At 44.8% G+C, this 23,790-nt stretch overlaps 1 protein-coding gene across 1 annotated transcript in view; it reads right to left on the bottom strand.

Annotated features, from left to right (window-relative positions):
- Positions 1–14,706: 14,706 nt before the first annotated feature.
- nup37 (nucleoporin 37) overlaps positions 14,707–23,790 on the bottom strand; it is a 45,126-nt gene continuing 36,042 nt past the window's right edge. The window contains exons 7-9 of the mRNA XM_068051130.1: positions 20,935–20,985; positions 18,975–19,068; positions 14,707–14,980 (exon numbers count right to left, since the gene is read on the bottom strand). Of these exons, the coding sequence (XP_067907231.1) occupies positions 14,867–14,980; positions 18,975–19,068; positions 20,935–20,985 (259 nt within the window). The 3' untranslated portion in view covers positions 14,707–14,866. The remainder of the gene's footprint in view (positions 14,981–18,974; positions 19,069–20,934; positions 20,986–23,790) is intronic.

Genomic DNA, 23,790 nt, shown 5'->3' with positions numbered 1-23,790 from the left:
CGTCACTGGAGAAGGAAAACATCACTTACTGCTGGAATTAGACTATGGACTGTTCTACTGTTGAAGAACCTTTTTTCCCCACCAGACGGCTGTGAGGACTTCAAGCAACATTGGGATTTTTTTCACCTCCGGCAGGAGTGTAAATTTGCGAGGACTCTAATTTTTTCTATTTTAAATGTTGTTTATATCTTCGTAGTGTTTAAGAATTTAGTTTCTCTAATTAAACAGTTAATTTGCTGATTTAAAGACACCTGGTTTGGTTAGCTTCATTCGGGAGTTCATAGATGGTACAATTTGGCTGGGTCTTTCTTTAATTTGGAAAGTTTAAAATGATATGTTAGTCAATCTGTTGAGGGACAAGATTGAATTAACAGTGCGTTTTTCCCACCACAATCAGAATCGTATATTTTGATTGGGGGCTTTGACTGGAGCAGTCGGTCACAACATATTAACTGGGGGCACGCTTGAGATTTGAATTACATATTAATTGGGTTTCTCATCTGTGGATTTGAATCATATATTAATTGGAGGCTCGCTTGCAGTTGAATCATATTTAATTCAGTGGCTCGCGTCAGGGATCAGAATCAGACTAATCTGAAGGGCTTGCATTTGGAATCACATTAATTATTCGTTGCTGAGATAACATATTCAAATTGGGGTCTTGCATTTGGCATCATATTAATTGATGTCGAGTCTGGGATCATATCAATTGGAAACTCGATTGTTGGGACACCAACTACAAAGAAATTAAAAGAACCAGGTCTCTTCTATAAGAAGGCACAGTCTGTACCATTGTAATGGCATTAGTGGTGGTCGCAGAGTGTTTGGGAAAGCAGAACGTTTCCCTGAGTGACTTGATTACTTTAACTAAAAACAAATTAAAAGAGTTGGCAGTGAAATTGGGGTTGGAATTGAAATCAGGTGCCAAAAACGCAGGGATAATTGACATAATAGCCTGGAAGTAATCTGGAATTAGTAGACGATGATGATGATGATGATACAGATGAAGGGCAATACAAGGAACAAGAAAGGGAATATGAGAGACAAGAAGGTAAAAGGTCCGAGAGTGATGCAGTGGGATTGGCTAGGATTCAGTTAGAAATGAAAAAACTGGAGTTTTAACAGGAAAAAGAATTAAGAAAACTTGAACTTCAAAGTGAAAGAGAAGAGAGGGAATTTAGGCTAAAAGAACATAGAACATAGAAAATACAGCACAGAACAGGCCCTTCGGCCCACGATGTTGTGCCGATCCTTTGTCCTCTGTCAAGGACAATTTAATCTATACCCCATCATTCTCCTTTATCCATATACCTATCTAAAAGCCGTTTGAAAGTCCCTAAAGTTTCTGACTCAACAACTTCCCCAGGCAAGGCATTCCATGCCCCGACCACTCTCTGGGTAAAGAACCTTCCCCTGACATCCCCCTTATATCTCCCACCCTTCACCTTAAATTTATGACCCCTTGTAACGCTTTGCTCCACCCGGGGAAAAAGTTTCTGACTGTCTACCCTATCTATTCCCCTGATCATCTTATAAACCTCTATCATGTCACCCCTCATCCTTCTCCGTTCTAATGAGAAGAGGCCTAGAATGTTCAGCCTTTCCTCGTAAGACTTATTCTCCATTCCAGGCAACATCCTGGTAAATCTCCTCTGCACCCTCTCCAAGGCTTCCACATCCTTCCTAAAATGAGGCGACCAGAACTGCACACAGTACTCCAAATGAGGCCTTACCAAGGTCCTGTACAGCTGCATCATCACCTCACGGCTCTTAAATTCAATCCCTCTGCTAATGAACGCTAACACCCCATATGCCTTCTTCACAGCCCTATCCACTTGAGTTGCAACTTTCAACGATCTATGCACATAGACCCCAAGGTCTCTCTGCTCCTCCACATGCCCAAGAACCCTACCGTTAACCCAGTATTTTGCATTCGTGTTTGTCCTTCCAAAATGGACGACCTCACACTTTTCAGGGTTAAACTCCATCTGCCACTTTTCAGCCCAGCACTGCAACCTATCCAAGTCCCTTTGCAGACGACAATAGCCCTCCTCGGTATCCACAACTCCACCAACCTTTGTATCATCTGCAAATTTACTGACCCACCCTTCGACTTCCTCATCCAAGTCGTTAATAAAAATCACAAACAGGAGAGGACCCAGAACTGATCCCTGTGGCACGCCACTGGTAACTGGGCTCCAGGCTGAGTATTTACCATCTAAGACCACTCTCTGCCTTCTATCAGTTAGCCAATTCTTAATCCAACTGGCCACATTCCCCACTATCCCATGCCTCCTGACTTTCTCCATAAGTCTACCATGGGGGACCTTATCAAATGCCTTACTAAAATCCATGTACACCACATCCACTGGTTTACCCTCATCCACTTGCTTGGTCACCTGCTCAAAGAATTCAATCAGGCTTGTGAGGCAAGACCTACCCCTCACAAAACCGTGCTGACTGTCCCGAATCAAGCAGTGTCTTTCCAGATGCTCAGAAATCCTATCCCTCAGCACCTTTTCCATCAACTTGCCTACCACCGAAGTAAGACTAACTGGCCTGTAATTCCCAGGGTTGTTCCTATTCCCTTTCTTGAACAGGGGCACAACATTTGCCACCCTCCAATCACCTGGTACCACCCCCGTCAACAGAGAAGATGAAAAGATCATTGCCAGCGGCTCTGCAATTTCATCCCTTGCTTCCCATAACATCCTTGGATATACCCCGTCAGGCCCGGGAGACTTGTCTATCTTCAAGTTATTCAAAAACCCCAACACATCTTCCCTCCTAACGAGCACTTCCTCGAGCTTACCAGTCTGTTTCACACCGTCCTCTTCAGTAATACACCCCTTCTCATTCGTAAATACCGAAGAGAAGTACTCATTCAAAACCTCACTTATCTCTTCCGGCTCAACACACAGTCTCCCGCTATTGTCCTTGACCGGACCTACGGTCCCCCTAGTCATCCTCATATTTCTGACATACGCGTAAAAGGCCTTGGGGTTTTCTTTTATCCTACCCGCCAAGCATTTTTCATGCCCTCTCTTAGCTCTCCTAATCCCTTTCTTCAGATCCTTCCTGGCCATCTTGTATCCCTCCAGAGCTATGCCTGTGCCCTTTTTCCTCAACCTTATATACGCATCCTTCTTCTTCCTAACAAGACTCTCAACCTCTCTTGTCAACCACGGTTCCCTCACATGACCATCCCTTCCCTGTCTGACAGGGACATGCTTATCAATGGCCCCTACTATCTGCTCCTTGAAAAAGTTCCACATTTCGACCGTGCCCTTCCCTGCCAGCATATGCTCCCAACTTATGCTCCTCAGTTCCTGCCTGACAGCATCATATCTACCCTTCCCCCAATTGTAAACCTTGCCCTGTTGCACATACCTATCCCTCTCCATTACCACAGTGAATGCTACAGAATTGTGATCACTATCTCCAAAGTGCTCGCCCACCAACAGCTCTATCACTTGCCCTGGTTCATTACCTAGTACCAAATCCAATATTGCCTCCCCTCTGGTCGGGCAGTCTACATACTGAGTCAGAAAAGCTTCCTGGACATACTGCACAAACACTACCCCATCCAAACTATTCGATCTAAAGAGTTGCCAATCAATATTTGGGAAGTTGAAATCCCCCATAATTACTACCCTGTGACTTCTGCTCCTTTCCAAAATCTGTTTCCCAATCTGCTCTTCCACCTCCCTGCTGCTATTGGGGGGCCGATAGAAAACTCCCATCAAGGTGACTGCTCCTTTCCTGTTCCTGACCTCAACCCACAGTGCCTCAGTCGGCAGATCCTCCTCGAAAATTCTTTCAGCAGTTGTTACACTATTTCTAACTAACAATGCCACCCCCCCACCTCTTTTACCACCATTCCTAATCTTATGAAAACATCTATAACCAGGTACCTCCAAGAACCATTCCTCCCCCTCACCTATCCACGTTTCAGTGATGGCCACAACATCGTAGTCCCAAGTGCCCATCCACGCCTTCAATTCACTCACCTTATTCCTGATGCTTCTTGCGTTGAAGTATACGCACTTTAACCCTTCTCCGTGCCCATCTGTCCTCTGCGACAGTGCTACCTTCCCCAATACCTCACTACACTCTTTGTCTTTCTGAGTGGACCCACTGGTCCCTGGACTACAAGTCCGGTTCCCATCCCCCTCCCAAACTAGTTTAAACCCTCCCGAACAGTACTAGCAAACCTCCCTCCCAGGATATTGGTGCCCCTCTGGTTCAGATGCAGCCCGTCCTGTTTGAACAGGTCCCATCTTCCCCAGAATGCAGTCCAATTATCCAAGAACTGGAAGCCCTCCCTCCTACACCATTCCTGCAGCCACGTGTTCAGCTGTGCTCTCTCCCTATTCCTAGCCTCACTATCACGTGGCGCCGGCAACAAACCAGAGATAACAACTCTGTCCGTCCGAGCTTTCAGCTTCCAGCCTAACTCCCTAAACTCACTTCTAACATCTGTGCCACCCTTCCTTCCTACGTCGTTGGTGCCAATGTGCACCACGACCTCTGGCTGCTCCCCCTCCCCTTTAAGGATCCTGAAGACGCGATCACAAACATCACGGACCCTGGCACCAGGGAGGCAACAAACCATCCGTGCGTCTCGCTTGCGCCCACAGAACCGCCTGTCGGTACTCCTCACCATCGAGTCCCCGATGACTAGTGCTCTCCCGTTCTCCCTCCTTCCCTTCTGAGCCACAGTGCAGGACCCCGTGCCAGAGGCCCGTTCACTGCAGCCTGCCCCCGATAGGCCGTCCCCCCCAACAGTATCTAAAACTGTATACTTGTTGCTGAGGGGAACGACCACAGGAGATCCCTGCACTGACCTCTTCCCACCTCTAACTGTTACCCAGCTGCCTTTGTTTTGTGGAGTAACGACATCCCTGTAGCTTCTATCTATCACCCCCTCAGCTTCCCGAATGATCCTCAGTTCATCCAGCTCCAGCTCCAGTTCCCTAACACGGTCTGATAGGAGCTGGAGACGGATGCACTTCCAGCAGGTGAAGTCGGCAGGGTCACCGGAGGTTCCCCTCACCTCGAACATACTGCAGGAGGAGCACTGCACTCCCCTGGCTGCCATTTCTTTTACTCAATTACCCCTTAATTAAGTACAAATATAGATATTAACAAAAACAGTGAAATAGCTTACCTGTTCAGTCCTTTTTGGTTAGAGGAGGAGGGTAAAAAGGGTCTTATTATTAGGTTAGAGGAGGAGGATGGGTGGGAGACACTACATGTGTAGTGTCTCGGGTTAACTCTGCTCCGCACCTTTAAAGAAAATACCTACCCAGGAGTCCTTGCTGCCGTCCAGCTTCCGGTTCCTCCCGCGCCAAAAGTAACTTGAACACAAGGAAAACAGTAAGTACAACTTTTAAAACAACTTTTAAAACACAGCTCCTGGTGCCTTCACTTACCCACCGAAGAGTCGCTACCTTCTCCTGCTGCTCCGCCGGGAAATGCGGAAAAGAGATGGAACTAAGACTATGGGGTAGTCTTAAATCCAGGGAAAATTCGGGTCAGGAAGAATCTGAATTTAGATCAGGACCCAGCGAGAAGTTGTTTAAATTTATACAGGCTCTTCCTAAGTTTGAGGAAAGGGACGTAGAGGCATTTTTCATATCTTTTGAAAGAATAGCCAAACAGATGAAATGGCCGAAAGAAAGCTGGACATTGCTCATGCAGGGCAGGCTGGGAGGCAGAGCTCATGATGCTTATGCCATGCTTCCCGAAGAGGTTTCTGCAGATTATGAGATGGCAAAAAAGTCTATTCTTGCTGCGTATGAGTTACTCCCTGAAGCTTACCGTCAGAAGTTTAGGAACATGCGGAGATTGGCTGAGCAGACTTATTTAGAATTTGAGAGGGTGAAGCAAATGAATTTTGACCATTGGATACGGGCATTGAAGGGTGGCACAGTGGCGCAGTGGTTAGCACCGCAGCCTCACAGCTCCAGCGACCCGGGTTCAATTCTGGGTACTGTCTGTGTGGAGTTTGCAAGTTCTCCCTGTGTCTGCGTGGGTTTCCTCCGGGTGCTCTGGTTTCCTCCCACAGCCAAAAGACTTGCAGGTTGATAGGTAAATTGGCCATTATAAATTGCCCCTAGTATAGGTAGGTGGTAGGGGAATATAGGGACAGGTGAGGATGTGGTAGGATAATGGGATTAGTGTAGGATTAGTATAAATGGGTGGTTAATGGTTGGCACAGACTCGGTGGGCCAAAGGGTCTGTTTCAGTGCTGTATCTCTAAATCTAAATCTAAATCTAAACTTTCGAAAATTGATTCTCTTAGAAGAGTTTAAAAACTTTATTCCTTCTGTAGTGAGAACTCATATAGATAACCTGAAAGTTCTGAAAGCTAGGCAAGCAGCAGAGATTGCTGATGATTTTGAGCTTGTGAATAAGCCAAGCTATTTTGTCCATCACCCCCATAAACCCGAGAAGGATAGAAAGTGGGAGGGTGAAAAGAAGACAAGTAGCTGGGGACAAGAAGGAACAGCTGGGAATGCCCCAGGATCACCTCCTCAGGTCAGAAAGGAAGGTGCTGAGGGTAGAAGTGAGGTTCGCAAGCCAAAGTGTTATCATTGCAACAAAACGGGTCATCTTCGTTCAGAGTGCTAGAAATTGCGAGGTAAACCCATAGGACTTGTTAGGGTACGCAAAGTTAGTGCAGAGGAAAAGACTCTGACTGAGAGTATAGCAGACCAGACTATCGCTTTAACGACAGCTGTGAATGTGGGAAGAGAGTTTGGGAAAATGGTGCACTGACACGGAACACAAAAGTCCGAGTGTATCAGGCCTGTGTCCTCAGTACCTTGCTCTAAGGCAGCGAGGCCTGGACAACAAATGTCAGCCAAGAGCGACGTCTCAATTCATTCCATCTTCGCTGCCTCCGGAGAATCCTTGGCATCAGGTGGCAGGACCGTATCTCCAACACATAAGTCCTCAAGGTGGCCAACATCCCCAGCATATACACCCTACTGAGCCAGCAGAGCTTGAGATGGCTTGGCCATGTGAGCCGCATGGAAGATGGCAGGATCCCCAAGGACACATTGTACAGCGAGCTCGTCACTGGTATCAGACCCACCGACGGTCCATGTCTATGCTTTAAAGACGTGTGCAAACACGACATGAAGTCCTGTGACATTGATCACAGGTCGTGGGAGTCAGTTGCCAGTGATCGCCAGAGCTGGCGGGCAGCCATAAAGGCGGGGCTAAAGTGTGGCGAGTCGAAGAGACTTAGCAGTTGGCAGGAAAAAAGACAGAAGCGCAAGGGGAGAGCCAACTGTGTAACAGCCCCGACAGCCAATTATATCTGCAGCACCTGTGAAAGAGTCTGTCACTCTAGAATTGGCCTTTATAGCCACTCCAGGCGCTGCTTCACAAACCACTGACCACCTCCAGGCACTTACCCATTGTCTCTCGAGACAAGGAGGCCAAAGAAGAAGAAGAATGTGAAACCAGATACGAAAACTAAGAGGAATATAGAGGTTAAGAATAAAATACTTGAGAGTTATAATGAATTTTTGTCAAAGGGAAGAATAACTCCGTGTCCTGTAAGTGAAGCAGGAAAACCTGTCATTATACTCAGGGATGCAGGAGCAACCCAAACGCTCTTGCTGGGGAAAGATACAAGGTTTCCATCAGAGAGCGCCTTGAACGCTAAAGTTTTAGTAAATGGAATTGGCGGGGTGTGTATACCCGTACCTTTGTATAAAGTACGCCTAGAGAGTGACTTCATAACTGGGATAGTAACTGTCGGTGTTGTCCACAGTTTACCAGTAAAGGAAATTGATCTACTCCTAGGAAATGATTTGGCAGGATCAAAAATATCAGTTTCTCCTATTGTTACAGAGGAAACATGTGAAATTAAGGAACCGGAGCAATTACAGGAACAAGTTCCAGGAATATTTCCTGTGTGTGTAGTTACCCAAGCAATGGCTAAACAGGATCCATTGTCGCAGGTAAAAGGAGCACCACAAGTAGATAGCCAAGTATCTGAAACCTTATTTGGGGATTTAGATAATCCAAATGAGATGTTTAACAGATCATCTATCATTGCAGCACAGCAAGCTGATCCAGAGATATACTGAATAGCACAGACGGCTCTGTCAGAAGCTGAGGCGAAAGGAGTTCCAGAAGGCTATTATATGGCAAACAGGGTTTTGAGGAGGAAATGGAGACCACCTCATAGACCTGCCGATGAAGACTGGACAGTTGTTGAACAGATAGTACCACCACATAATTATTGACCAGGTTATTAAGGTTAGCACAAGACATTCCTTTTGCAGGACACAGGGGAATTCAGAAGACCAAATCACACATAAGCAAACATTATTACTGGCCAGGTCTTACAAAGGATGTGAGACAATTTTGTAGGATATACAATACCTGTCAAATGGTGGGAAAACCACAACCTACCATAAAACCAGCAATACTAGTTTCCATACCAGTGATACCAGAGGAACTATTTAGCAAGAAGGAGGATAAGCCAGTACAGGTATGTCAGGTAATCGGGACTGTGGAGAAGGAAAAGGATAGTGAGGATGAGGCAGAAGTAGGCCGAGGAAATTCTCAGATTGAATCTCCAACTATCCAATTAGCGAATACAGAATGGCGAGGAAAATTAAACCATAGGCTTTTACACTGAGAGGCAAAACAACATGAGGTCCGAACCAGGGTTTTCACAATGTGTCAAAAAATTTGTAGGGATAAGCCAGGATGAACAACCTTAACCACACATGATGTGGGTATAGGGGAACCATTCCTTTAAAACATCTTTGCCGCTTGGATCCAGACAGACAGGCCCAAGTGGAAGCAGAGGTACAATGCATGCTGAAGGACAGCTCAGATGGGATTGCTGCAGTGTTCCAGTGAACATCAACGCAAGCTCGAGGAACAGCATCTCATCTACCGATTAGGCACACTACAGCCTGCCGGACTGAACATTGAGTTCAATAATTTCAGAGCATGACAGCCCCCCATTTTACTTTCATTTTTAGTTATTTTTTCTTCCTTTTTTTTTACATTCTTTTTTACATTTTTTACAATCTTTTTTTTGCATTTATTTCATTTCATCTTAGTTTGTTCAGTTTGCTTAGCCACTGTTTTTTTTCAGGTTTGCACTTGCTGCTGTTCAATATTCAGTGTATTAACACCTAATCTGTACTAATGCTTTGTCTTTCAACACACCATTAACATATTGTTTGCCTTTGCTCCATGACCTTTTGGTCAGCTATGTGGCCTTGTCCAATCTACACCTTCTCCTTTGTTATCTCTTGCCCCACCCCCACCTCACTTGCTTATAACCTATGACATTTCTAATATTTGTCAGTTCCGAAGAAGGGTCACTGACCCGAAACGTTAACTCTGCTTCTCTTTTCACAGGTGCTGCCAGACCTGCTGAGTGGTTCCAGCATTTCTTGTTTTTATTTATGGCAGCTCAGATGAACGTAGTCAGGACAGCTGGAATACACAGATGGTCTTGATGTCTAAACCTGGTGGGTCAGCTCAAACTTACATAGACTCTAGAAAAGTCACTGTGGTAAAGAAGGCAGACGCCCACCCAAAGTCTCATTTAAAGCACTGTAAGGACAGAGTTGGCAACACAATATGTCTTAAAGAGACTGATATGTTGGAGGAAACCTGTCAAATTCCTTTGACAACCCAGGGTAAGAAAAAAATCAGCTTCTGTTATACCGGACAGGGTTTTCCAGTGTCAAGTGATGCCACATAGGTTAAGGGGTATGCGAGAAAATTCTCAGTGAATAGCAAACCCAGTCATGGTCAGTGCTCCGAGCTGTGCAGCTCATCTGGCTGAGGTGATGGACAATAGGACGCTTGGAAGGAAAATACGAAACAATTGGAAGACTATGCTTGGAAATATAAAATGGGTTTATTGGGACAACCAATTTAAAGCTGAAATGTTCTGGTGGAATTTGTTGCTGTATTTTTAACATTATTGGAAAGTGTCTGCCTGTAAATTGGGGTAGGCGGTGGCGTAGTGGTATTATCACTGGACTAGTAACCCAGATTCCCAGGGTATTTCTCTGGGGACATGGGTTCGAATCCCATCACAGCAGAAGGTGGAATTTGAATTTAATTAATAAATCTGGAATTAAAAGCTAGTCTAATGATGGCCATGAAACCATTGTCGATTGTTGTAAAAACCCATCTGGTTCACTAATGTCCTTTAGGGAAGGAAATATACTGTCCTTACCTTACCTGGTCTGGCCTACATGTGACTCCAGACCCACAGCAATGTGGTTGACTCTTACATGCCCTCTGAAATGGCCTAGCAAGCCACTCAGTTGTATCTAACTGCTACAAAGTCAATAAAAAGGAATGAGACGGGACTGACCACCCGACATCGACCTAGGCACCGGAAACGACAACGGCAAACCCAGCCCTGTCAACCCTGCAAAGTCCTCCTTACTAACATCTGGGGGCTTGTGCCAATGTTGAGAGAGCTGTCCCACAGAGTAGTCAAGCAACAGCCTGACATAGTCATAGTCATGGAATCATACCTTACAGACAATGTCCCAGACACTGCCATCACCATCCCCGGGTATGCCCTGTCCCTCCGGCTGGACAGAACCACCAGAGGTGGTGGCACAGTGGTATACAGTCGGGAGAGAGTTGCCCTGGGAGTCCTCAACATCGATTCCGGACCCCATGAAGTCTCATTGCATTAGGTCAAACATGGGCAAGGTAACCTCCTACTGATTACCACCTACCACCCTCCCTCAGCTGATGACTCAGTACTCTTCCATGTTGAACACCACTTGGAGGAAGCACTGAGGGTGGCAAGGGCACAAAATGTACTCTGGGTGGGGGACTTCAATGTCCATCACCAAGAGCTGCTCGGTAGCACCACTACTGATCGAGCTGGCCGAGTCCTAAAGGACATAGCTGCTAGACTGGGTCTGCGGCAGGTGGTGGGGGGACCAACATGAGGGAAAAACATACTTGACCTCATCCTCACCAATCTGCCTGCCGCAGATGCTTCTGTCCATGACAGTATTGGTAGGAGTGACCATCGCACAGTCCTTGTGGAGATGAAGTCCCGCCTTCACATTGAGGATACCCTCCTTCGTGTTGTGTGGCATTATCACCATGCTAAATGGGATAGATTTCGAACAGATCTAGCAATGCAAAATTGGGCATCCATGAGGCGCTGTGGGCCATCAACAGCAGCAGAATTGTACTCATCCACAATTTGTCACCTCATGGCCCGGCATATCTACCATCAAGCCAGGAGACCAACCCTGGTTCAATGAAGAGTGCAGGAGGGCATTCCAGGAGCAGCACCAGGCATACCTCAAAATGAGGTGTCAACCTGGTGAAGTTACAACCCAGGACTACTTGCATGCCAAACTGCATGTGCAGCATGCGATAGATAGAGCTAAGCGATCCCATAACCAACGGATCAGATCTAAGCACATCCAGCCATTAATGGTGGTGGACAATTAAACAACTAACTGGAGGAGGTGGCTCCACAACTATCCCCATCCTTAATGATGGGGGAGCCCAGCACATCAGTGCAAAAGATAAGGCTGAAGCATTTGCAACAATCTTCAGCCAGAAGTGCCGAGTTGATAATCCATCTCGGCCTCCTCCTGAAGTCCCCAGCATTACAGATGCCAGACTTCAGCCAATTCGATTCACTCCGCGTGATATCAAGAAACGACTGAAGGCACTGGATACTGCAAAAGCTTTGGGCCCTGACAATATTCCGGCAATAGTACTGAAGACCTGTGCTGCAGAACTTGCTGCGCCCCTAGCCAAGCTGTTCCAGTACAGCACCAACACTGGCATCTACCCTGCGATGTGGAAAATTGTCCAGGTATGTCCTGTACACAAAAAGCAGGACAAGTCCAACCCGGCCAATTACCGCCCCATCAGCCTACTCTCAATCATCAGTAAAGTGATGGAAGGTGTCATCAACAATGCCATCAAGCGGCACTTGCTTAGCAATAACCTGCTCAGTGATGCTCAGTTTGGGTTCCGCTAGGGCCACTCAGCTCCTGACCTCACTTCTGCCTTGGTTCAAACATGGACAAAAGAGCTGAACTCAAGAGGTGAGGTGAGAGTGACTGCCCTTGACATCAAGGCAGCATTTGACAGACTATGGCATCAAGGAGCCCTAGCAAAACTGAGGTCAATGGGAATCAGGGGGAAAACCCTCCGCTGACTGGAGTCACACCTAGCGCAAAGGAAGATGGTTGTGGTTGTTGGAGGTCGATCATCTGAGCTCCAGGACATCACTGCAGGAGTTCCTCAGGGTAGTGTCCTAGGCCCAACCATCTTCAGCTGCTTCATCAATGACCTTCCTTCAATCATGAGGTCAGATGTGGGGATGTTCGCTGATGATTGCTCAATGTTCAGCACCATTCGTGACTCCTCAGATACTGAAGCAGTCCGTGTAGAAATGCAGCAAGACCTGGACAATATCCAGGCTTGGGCTGATAAGTGGCAAGTAACATGCGCGCCACACAAGTGCCAGGCAATGACCATCTCCAACAAGAGAGAATCTAACCGTCTTCCCTTGACATTCAATGGCATTACCATCGCTGAATCCCCCACTATCAACATCCTGGGGGCTACCATTGACCAGAAACTGAACTGGAGTAGCCATATAAATACTGTGGCTACAAGAGCAGGTCAGAGGCTAGGAATCCTGAGGCGAGTAACTCACCTCCTGCCTCCCCAAAGCCTGTCCACCATCTACAAGGTACAAGTCAGGTGTGTGATGGAATACTCTCCAATTGCCTGGATGGGTGCAGCTCCAACAACACTCAAGAAGATCGACACCATCCAGGACAAAGCAGCCCGCTTGATTGGCACCCCATCTACAAACATTCACTCCCTCCACCATTGACGCACAGTGGCAGCAGTGTGTACCATCTACAAAATGCACTGCAGCAATGCATCAAGGCTCCTTGGACAGCACCTTCCAAACCCGCGACCTCTACCAACTAGAAGGACAAAGGCAGCAAATACATGGGAACACCACCACCTGTTCTCCTCCAAGTCACACACCATCCTGACTTGGAACTATATTGCCGTTCCTTGTCGCTGGGTCAAAATCCTGGAACTCCCTTCCTAACAGCACTGTGGGTATACCTACCCCAAATGGACTGCAGCAGTTCAAGAAGGCAGCTCACCACCACCTTCTCAAGGGCAATTAGGGATGGGCAATAAATGCTGGGCTGGCTAGTGATGCCTACATCCCATGAATGAATTAAAAAAAAAGCAAAATAAAAAAGTTGTGTTTATTCAATTTGTATTCTTTACCCATTGTAATGAAAGACATTCCAGGAATGGCGTTTCATTCCACCAGAGGCGGAGGTGTTATGATCCTGTGGTTTTTTTACGGGAAGAATGTGGTGTGCCTTTAAGGCGGGGAAAAAAAGAGCTGTACTGTTTTCAGGCAGCAAGCTTTAAAAACCGCGTCAAAGAATGCATTCTCGTTGCCTTGGATACAGCCATTCGGAGATTGCAATTCAAAGGGTGCATTCTCGTTACCTTGGATACAGCCACTCGCACTGAGCATCGAGTGACACATTAGTTACAAATCAATTTTGAAATGGCTTAGAGTGCAAACAGCCTGTTTTAACAGAGGACTCAGACAGACAGCTGTGTGTTAGCACCTGAAAGAGCTATCAGCCCATTTTAACTGAAGGAAGAGAATTTAGTCTGTTTATTCATTATTCTCTCTCAAAATTCACAAAACGTCAAGCCAAAACAGAGATCTCAGATCATTTAAACTGAAGGAAGGGAAGTTAGACTGTGACAATCTTTTATCCCTCAAAAACTCTGAAAGATTGATTCTATTGAAAGTGTTTGCAAGTCGTTAATTGTTGAAATTCATCACTGGAGAAGGAAAACATCACTTGCTGCTGGAATTAGACTACGGAATGTTCTACTGTTGAAGAACGTCTTTCTCCCCATCGGACGGCTGTGAGGACTTCAAGCAACATTGAAGTTTTCTCACCTCCGGCAGGAGCGTAAATTTGCAAGGACTGTAATTGTTTCTATTTTAAATGTTGTTTATACCTTCATAGTGTTTAAGAATTTAGTTTTCCTAATTAGAGTTAATTTGTTGATTTAAAGACACCTGGTTTGCTTAGCCTCATTCGGGGGTTAATAGATGGTACAATTTAGCTGGGTCTTTCTTCAATTTGGAAAGTTTAAAATGATATGTTAGGCGATCTGTGGAGGGAAGGGATTAAATTAACAGTGTGTTTCTCCCATCACAATCAGAATCGTATATTTTGACTGGGGGCTTTGACTGGAGCGGTCGGTCGTAACAATATTGACACTCAATCAGCCCACTCAAGTCAATGGTTGAGGTGAAAGGCATAGATGAATTATAGCAGAAGCTAGATAAACACGAGGGAGAAAGGAATAGAGGGATATGCTGATATGGGGAGATGAAGTTGTGCGGGATGAGGCTCATCTGGGACATAAGCACCGGCATTGACCAGCTGGGCTGAACGGCCTGTTTCCATGCTGTAAAAACTGTAAGAATACCTCCTGCCACCTGTCCCAATATCTCCTTCTGGGGCTCAGTGTCAAATTTTGTTTGAGAAGTGCTCCTGTGAAGTACCTTGGGACATTTTACTATGTTTAAGGTGCTATATAAATACAGGTTGGTGTTATAAGCAAATGCAACTCAAAATTAACAAGTAGAATGGAAAAATCTTTAATTTTCAGCTTCAGCTCACTTCCCGATATTTCAGTGCTGTGGAAGTAGTCAGTATTCACATCAACACATTTGGTAGAAGTTAATCCGGAACACAACTTTAAAATATTTTACAATCTGACTGAAGAGCCAAAGGATTTTCTTCTACATCTCAGTCATCCAAAACAAAACCTTCCGATCTCCACCAATCACACATAACGGGAGTGTCCGATGCCAGCTCAGTCCTGATGCCACGGGTGCAGAGCCGAGCATAATGGCCTGCAGAAAGAAAATAATTAGATTTTTTGTACAAACGCTAGTCAGTCTACCCCACTATTACTGTTCAAATTCAGGGCAGGAAGAGCAGAGGCAGTCGCCTAGTGTCCTGGCCAACATTTATCTCTCCATCTACATGAACTCAAGAAATAGGAGCAGAAGTAGACCATATGGCCCATCGAGCCTGCTCTGCCATTCAATAAGATCATGGCTGATCTTGGGCTTCAATTCCACTTTCCTGCCCACTCCCCATATCCCTTGATTCCCTGAGACACGAAAAATCTATTGATCCCAGCCTTAAATGTATTCAATGATGGAGCATCCACAACCCTCTGGGGTAGAGAATTCCAAAGATTCACAACCCTTTGAGTGAAGTAATTTCTCCTCATCTCAGTCCTGAATGATTGACCCCTTATCCTGAGACTGTGTCCCCGTGTTCTAGAGTTCCTGACCAGTGGGAACAATCTCTCAGCTTCTACCCTATCAAACCATTTCAGAATCTTGTATGTCTCAATTCGATCACCTCTCATTCTTCTAAACTCCAGAGAATATCGACCCAATTTACTCAGCCTCTCATCATAGGACAACCTCCTCCTCCCAGGGACCAATTCAGTAAATCTTCGCTGCACTGCCTCCAGTGCAAGTCTATCCTTTCTTAAATGTGGAGATCAAAACTGCACACAGTATTCCAGGTGCGGTCTCACCAAAGTCCCGTACAATTTTAGTAAGACTTCTTTATTCCTGTACTCCAATTCCCCTGCAATAAAGGCCAACAACCCATTTGCTTTCCTATCATCCTGCTACACCTGCGTGTTAGACTTGTACGAGTACCACCAAGTCTCTCTGAACATCAACACTTATCAGCTACACACCTTTTAAAAAATATTCTGCTTTTCTATTTTTATGATCAAAGTGAACAACTTCACACTTCCCTACATTATAATCCATTTACCATCTTGTTGCCCACTCACTTAACCTGCCTATATCTCTTTGCAGCCTCTCTACATCCTCCCACAGCTTACCTTTCCAGTGAGCTTTGTTTCCTCAACAAACTTAGATACATTACTCTCTGTCTCTTCATCCAAGTCATTAATATAGAGTGTAAATAGCTGAGGCCCCAGCACTGATCCTTGCGGCACCCCGCTAGTCACTGCCTGCCAACTTGAAAATGCCCCCTTTATGCCCACTCTCTGCTTCCTGTCTGTTAACCAATCCTCAATCCATGCTAATATATTACCTCCAACACCATGAGCCTTTATCTTGCCTATTAATCTTTTATGTGGTACCTTATCGAATGCTTTTTGAAAATCCAGGTATACTACATCTACTGGTTCCCCTTTATCCTACTAGTTACATCCTCAAAAAACTCTAACAAATTTGTCAAACAGGATCTCCCTTTAGTAAAATCATGCTGACTTGTTCTAATCATACGATGCTTTTCCAAGTGCAATGTTAAGACTTCTTTAATAACAGTTTCCAGTATGTTCCCAAAGACTAACTAGCCTGTAGTTTCCTGTTTTCTCTCTACCTTCTTTCTTGAAAAGCGGTGTAACATTTGCCAACTTCAATCTGACGGGACCATTCCTGAATATAAGGAATTCTGGAAAATCATAGCCAGCGCATCCACTATCTCTGCAGTTATCTCCTTTAGAACCCTAGGATGTAGGCCATCTGGTCCTGGGGACTTGTCAGATTTTAGTCCCTCAAGTTTCTCCAATACTTTTCCTTTGGCTGATATCAATATCCTTAATTTCCTCACTCTTTTTAGCCCCTAGGTTGCTGCCTATTTCTGGTATGGAACTTGTGTCTTCTACTGTGAAGACAGACTCAAAATATTTGTTCAATGCCCCTGTCATTTTCCTCATTCCCCATGATGATTTCTCCTGTCTCTGCCACTAAGGGACCAATATCTACTTTAGCTACTCTCTTCCTTTTTATATACTTATAAAAGCTCTTACGGTTTGTTTCTATATTGCTGGCTCATTTACTCTCATTCCACTTTTTCCCTTTTATGGTGGCCCTTTGCTGGTTTCTAAAACACTCCCAATCCTCAGACTTGCTACTATTTTTTTTACAACATTGTAAGCCTCTTCTTTTAGTCTACTACTCTCCTTAACTTCCTGAGTGAGCCAAGGGTGGGTCTTTCTTGACAAGTTTTTGTTTTTGAACGGAATGTACTTTTGTTGAACTCTTTGAATTGTTTCTTTAAATGTTTCCCACTGTTCATTTACTGTCATATCTTCCAGTCTATTTACCCAATTAACCGTAGCCAGTTCTCCCCACATACGTTTGTAATTGGCTTTGTTTAAGTTTAAGATTCTTGTTTGTGATTGAAATGTATCACTTTCAAACTTAATATGAAATTCAATGGTATTATGATCACTATTTCCCAGTGGATCTTTTACTATAACATTACTTATTAACCCTGTTTTGTTACACAATACGAGATCCAAGATAGTTTTATCCTTAGTCGGTTCTACAACATATTGCTCCAAGAAACTGTAACAAAATCATTCTACAAACGCATCTTCTAGACCACTGTTGCCAATTTGATTGTCCCAGTCTATATGCAGATTAAAGTCCCCCCACGATTAATACATTCCCTTTTTTACACGCTCCAATAATTTCCTGTTTAATGTTCTGTCCAATAATATAACTACTGTGTCTGTTAACTATAACAACAATCATCCCATTTGCTATTTGCAGGAGCTTGCTGTGTGCAAATTGGCTGTTGCATTTGTCTACAACAGTGAATACACTTCATCAAAAAAGTAACTCATTGCCTATGAAATGTTTTTTAATGTGCTGAAGGATATGTGTTTGCATAAAACATGCTTGTGTTTATGTAGATGCATAGGATGTGCATATGTCAGAGGAGGAAAAGAGGGATTTGATAGTATTTACAACAGCTATGAGAAACCTAACAAGCGTGTTATTAGGAGAGAACAATCAATGCAGTGTTGCTTGGAGTTTCTGTACAGTCTTTTCAAAGAAAGTACTGAAAATGCAGGAAATCAGCAAAATGTAACCACTGGAGGTGGCAATTTTAGCCCCTCATGCCTATGACACCGATAGAGAAAACCACGGCTACGAACCCTGTAACACTTTACAGTTCTCTCTGTGTGTTTGTTTAGCTCCCTGTTATATGCCATGATTTGACATGGTTTTAGCAGTCACTTGTGGTGGTGTATTCCATACCCATTGCCTGAAAACATTTCTTCTACCCAACCCTGCACACCCTCCCCAACCTCCTCACTATCATTGCAAGGCAATAACATTATTCAAAGGTTTAGGAAAGGCCGCGAGATGAGACTGTTTGCAGTAGGCACTGTGCAGTTCATACTGGTTAACAGCCAAACTTAGTGTCAGCTGTGGCTCAGTGGGTAGCACTCTCTCTCACCTCTGAGTCAGAAAGCTGTGGGTTCTAGTCCCACTCCAGAGACGTGAGTCCACAATCCAGGCTGACATTCCCAGCGCAGAACTAAGGGAGCACTGCACTGTTGCAGGTGCCGTGTTTTGGTTAAGACATTAAACTGAGGCCCCGTCTGCCCTCTCAGATGGATGTAAAAGATGCCATGACATTATTTTGAAAAGGAGGAGGGGAGTTCATCCCAATGTCCTGGCCAATATTTATTACTCAATTACCACCTAATAACAGTTGATCTGGATATTATCACATTGCTGTTTGTGGGATCTTGCTGTGTACAAATTGGCTGCCGCCTTTCCTACATTATAACACTGACTACACTTCAAAAAGTATTTAATTTGCTGTAAAGTGCTTTGGGACATCCTGAGGTCATGAGAGGCGTGAAGGAACTACAAGTTCTTTCTAACCGATTAACGAATTTATAGGGCTACAGGGATAGTGTCAGGGAATGGGACTGATTGGATCGCTCTGCAGAGAACGGCATGGACTCAATGGGCTGACTGGCCTCCTTCTGTACCATTATGACTCTAATTGCTGAGAAACATGGCCGATGCATATTTTGCACCTTACCTGGGGATGACCCAAGTGATGAACGAGTAACTGGCTGTTGATCTTGCCTGGATAGCCAGTTGTCGCAAAAAGATTTTCATTGGCTTTTGACCATCTAGGTAACGAATAGTAGAAGAATTTAGATAATGTAAATAAAGCCTGTCCACCATCTACAAGGCACAAGTCAGGAGTGTGATGGAATACTCTCCACTTGCCTGGATGGGTGCAGCTCCAACAACACTCAAGAAGCTCGACACCATTCAGGACAAAGCAGCCCGCTTGATTGGCACCTCATCCACCACCTTCAACCTTCATTCCCACCACCACCGATGTACAGTGGCAGCAGTGTGTACCAGCTACAAGATGCACTGCAGCAACGCACCAAGGCTCCTTCGACAGGACCTTCCAAACCCGCGACCTCTACCACCTAGAGGGACAAGGGCAGCAGACACATGGGAACACCACCGCCTGCAAGTTCCCCTCCAAGTCACACACCATTCTGACTTGGAACTATATCGCCGTTCCTTCACTGTCGCTGGATCAAAATCCTGGAACTCCCTCCCTAACAGCACTGTGGGTGTACCTACCCCACATGGACTGCAGCGGTTCAAGAAGGGAGCTCACTACCACCTTCTTAAGGGCAGTTAGGTATGGGCAATAAATGCTGTCCTAGCCAGCAACTCTCACAGTCCATGAACGAATAAAAAAAAGGTTGTTTCCAATGGCTGAAGGATCGGTAACCAGAGGACACATATTTAAGATGACTGGCAAAGGAACCAGAGGTGACATGAGGAAAAATGTTTTTATACAACGAATGGTTAGGATTCGGAAGGCACAGCCTGATAGGGTGACGGATACAGGGATACACATTCAATAGTAGCCTTCAAAAAGAGAATTGGATAAATGCTTGAAGGAAAAAAAAATTTGCACGGATATGGGGAAAGAGTAGGGCAGTGGGACTAACTGGATTGCTCTTTGAAAGAGCTGGCACAGACTCGATGGGACGAATGGCTTTTTTCTGGGAACCATCATTGGTATTAAGAAACTGAATTTCAGACTAAAGGAAAACAAAAGGAGGACTACACTGTTCTATTAACGAACAGGACAAATCTCCCCAACAAATTCATTAGGAACATGGGAATTGTGAAATAAAAAAAACACCATCTCGTTCACCTTCTACCATTCTGGTAGTCACATGACACAATGATAATGGAGACATTGACCAATCACAGCAAACAATCTCCATCAATGAGTCTACAACAGACTCAGACTTGAGGTGTGGAAAACACACGACCGTCCCCACAAGTCATGTCCCAAATTACTCATGTACTGGACCCCAAAATGGTGTTTTTGTGAAAGAAAAGGGTCTCCTTCTGTGTCAGAAATTACTCTATGACTCTAATTAATGCAATAACCCCCTCATTAATTAACCAACAACAGTTATAATGATCTGTAATCCACTGCCTGAAAAGGTACTGGAAGCAGATTTAATAGTAACTTTTTAAAAGAGAATTACATCTCAAAATTGCAGAGCTATGGGGAAAGAGCAGGGGAGTGGGACAAACTGGATAGCTCTTTCAAAGAGCTAGCACAGACTCGATGAGCTGAATGGGGTCCTCCTGTGCTGTAAGATTCCACAATTCCAGGAACAAATGGCTTCCTGCCCCGATCCCCCAGTAATTAACCCAATGCAATCTCTGATAAATTTTAACCTGTCTAATGCAGTTGGTGTTAGTCTTACCTCTGTCGCTGAGTTCAGCTGTCAAAGCTGGCCAGCCTTGCGCTGTAGAAAATGCCAAATCTTTGTGTAACTCCAGCATTGTAGCTGTGGCCACTTGCTCCCCACTCCCCCCAAATAGTGCACAAAATTAGGTTAGTGGCTGATAAAATGAAACCACTGTGATATCACGGTGCAGGAGATACTCTCTATTTGTCTAATTAAAAGAACAGGGATCCCATCAGCAAATAAATTCCAAGTTACCGGAAGCGTCGAGCTCCATCCAAGTGCGACGGTCTCTTCTCTTGGGGGTAACTGCAAGACAGAGCATAAGAATGTAAGAAAGTGGAGCTGGAGTAGGCTATTCGGCCCTTCGAGCCTGCTCTGTAATTCAACAAGATCATGGCTGATCTTTTACCACAACTTCACCTTCCCATCCAATTCCCATTTTCCTTAATTCTATTACGGTCAGGTGAGGAGGGGTCAAAGGGCTTCTCCCTTTTCCCTCCCATTGTTTGACCACAGCAGGCTTAATTCTTTTCTCAAAGTGGAAGCACTGGCCAATTCAGTAGGTGTTTGATTATTTACTTGCTTATGATCATAACAAGAACCAATCAGAAAGGTTTTCTTGAGTTTAACAAAGAGGCTAACTTTATTGTACTTAAACGGTACTAAGTAAAATAATAAACTATGCTCCAACTTTCACAGACACACAAATAAGTTAGAGAGTGGGGAAGGGGAGATTAGAGTCCATAGAAAAAAGGAGTATAGAGTTTGTGGAGTTTGGTGATGCGGCTGGCTTCTAGCTGAATTCGGTGCTCCTGAGGTTTATGGTTTGTAGAGATGGATGGCTTATTCGGTGGGTCTCCTGGAGACAGCGATGAAGATGATTTCCTCCAAGGGGTTCCTGGTTGTAGCTGGAGTATGCAGAAGTGGTCAGTTATTTTTATTCGTTTTTGGGGATGTGGGCATCGCTGGCTAGGCCAGCATTTATTGCCCATCATAATTGCCCTTGAGAAGGTGGTGATGAGCTGCCTTCTTGAACCGCTGCATTCCATGTGGGGTAGGTACACCCACGGTGCTGTTAGGAAGGGAGTTCCAGGATTTTGACCCAGTGACAGTGAACGAAGGGCGATATAGTTCCAAGTCAGGATGGTGTGTGACTTGGAGGGGAACTTGCAGGTGGTGGTGTTCCCATGCATCTGCTGCCCTTGTCCTTCTAGTTGGTAGAGGTCACTGGTTTGGACGTTGCTGTCTAGGGAGCCTTGGTGCAATGCTGCAGTGCATCTTGTAGATGGTACACACTGCTGCCACTGTGCGTCAGTGGTGGAGGGAGTGAATGTTTGTGGATGGGGCTCCAATCAAGCGGGCTGCTTTGTCCTGGATGGTGTCGAGCTTGTGGAGTGTTGTTGGAGCTGCACCCATCCAGGCAAGTGGAGAGTATTCCATCACACTCCTGACTTGTGCCTTGTAGATGGTGGACAGGCTTTGGGGAGTCAGGTGGTGAGTTACTCGCCACAGGATTCCTAGCCTCTGAGTTAGCAGGCAGGGTTTGAAACTTGCAAGCTAGAATGGAGAGAGAGCAGGGACCCCCACTTGGGTCTGCACTTGTCCAGATGCTTGTCAGCCGGCTGCAGAAAAAGCCAGCTTAAAACACAGAACGGGGGGTCTTGTCACATGACAGTCACCTGGTGATTCAAGCGTGGTAGTTAGCAGTGTATTTCTTACTGCAACTAAAACAGCCCATGTCTGGGGATTTCTTTCTCACAACCAGGGTCCCATTGTTCAAGTAATAGTCTTGATGCCTCGCTAATGGGAACAAGCAGTTCCCTTAAATTTTGAGGGTCTTGGTTCTTGCTGGGATGGGGCAGGATCTTCATCTCCACCTCACAGGCCTTAGGTGGCCATCTTAAACTGAAAGCAAAGTCACCTTCTAACTGTTCCTTTTAAAAATTGTTAAAATATAAATTCAGGTCTTCAGCCGGTGGATTAAAAAAAATCATTCAACATTCATTCATTTTCATTCAAGAAAGAAAAGTGGGTCTCAGACTAGTATTTTAAACTTAAATAAGGGCAACTATGTGGGCATAAAAGCTGAACTAGCTGAAGTGAACTGTGTTACGAGGCTAGGAGATAGATCAATAGAGAAGCAGTGGCAGACATTTAAGGGGATATTTCAGAATACTCAGGATAAGTATATTCCTACTATAAAGAAAAATTCTATGGGGAGGATCCACCATCCATGGTTAACTAAAGAATCTAAGGAAAGCATCAAACTTAAGGAAAAAGCATATAATTGTGCAAAGATGAGTGGCAGGTCAGATGATTGGTCAGAATATAAAGAACAGCAGAGAATGACTGAAAGGTTTATCAGGAGAAAGAAATTGGAGTATGAGAGGAAGCTAACTAGAAATGTAAAAACTGATAGCAAGAGTTTCTACAAGTATTTAAAAAGGACAAGAGTAAATAAAGTGAGTGTTGGTCCTCTAGAGAGTGAGAATGGGGAGTTAATAGTAGATAATAAGGAAATGGAGGAAGAAATGAACAAATGTTTTGCTTCTGTCTTCACTATAGAGGATACAAAATACATTCCAGTAATAGCTGTAAATCAGGAGGTGGAAGGAAGAGAGGAACTTGGGGAAATTACAATCACCAGGGAAGCGGTACTGAGCAAACTGATGGAGCTGCGGGCTGACAAGTCCCCGGGTCCTGATGGGCTTTACCCTAGGGTCTTAAAAGAGGTGGCTAATGAGGTAGTAGATGCGTTGGTGATATTTTTTCTAAATTCGCTAGATTCTGGTAAGGTTCCATCAGATTGGAAAATAACAAAAAATAAACCTCTATTCAAGAAGGGGGGGAGGCAGAAAACAGGTAACTATAGGCCAGTTAGTTTGATGTCTGTTGTGGGGAAGGTGTTTGATTCAATCATGAAGGAGGCTATAGATGGCAACTTAAAAAAGCTCAAGGTAACGGGGAATAGTCAGCATGGTTTTGTGAAAGGGAATTCACGTTTGACCAATTTATTGAAGTTCTTTGAAGTAGTAACATGCGCTGTGGATAAAAGGGAGCCCGTTGACGTACAAAGGCATTTGACAAGGTGCCACATAAAAAGTTAATGCG

This window comes from Heterodontus francisci, chromosome 18 (assembly GCF_036365525.1).
Source record: "Heterodontus francisci isolate sHetFra1 chromosome 18, sHetFra1.hap1, whole genome shotgun sequence".
NCBI lineage: Eukaryota > Metazoa > Chordata > Chondrichthyes > Heterodontiformes > Heterodontidae > Heterodontus > Heterodontus francisci.
This window is presented reverse-complemented; position numbering and strand designations above follow the sequence as displayed.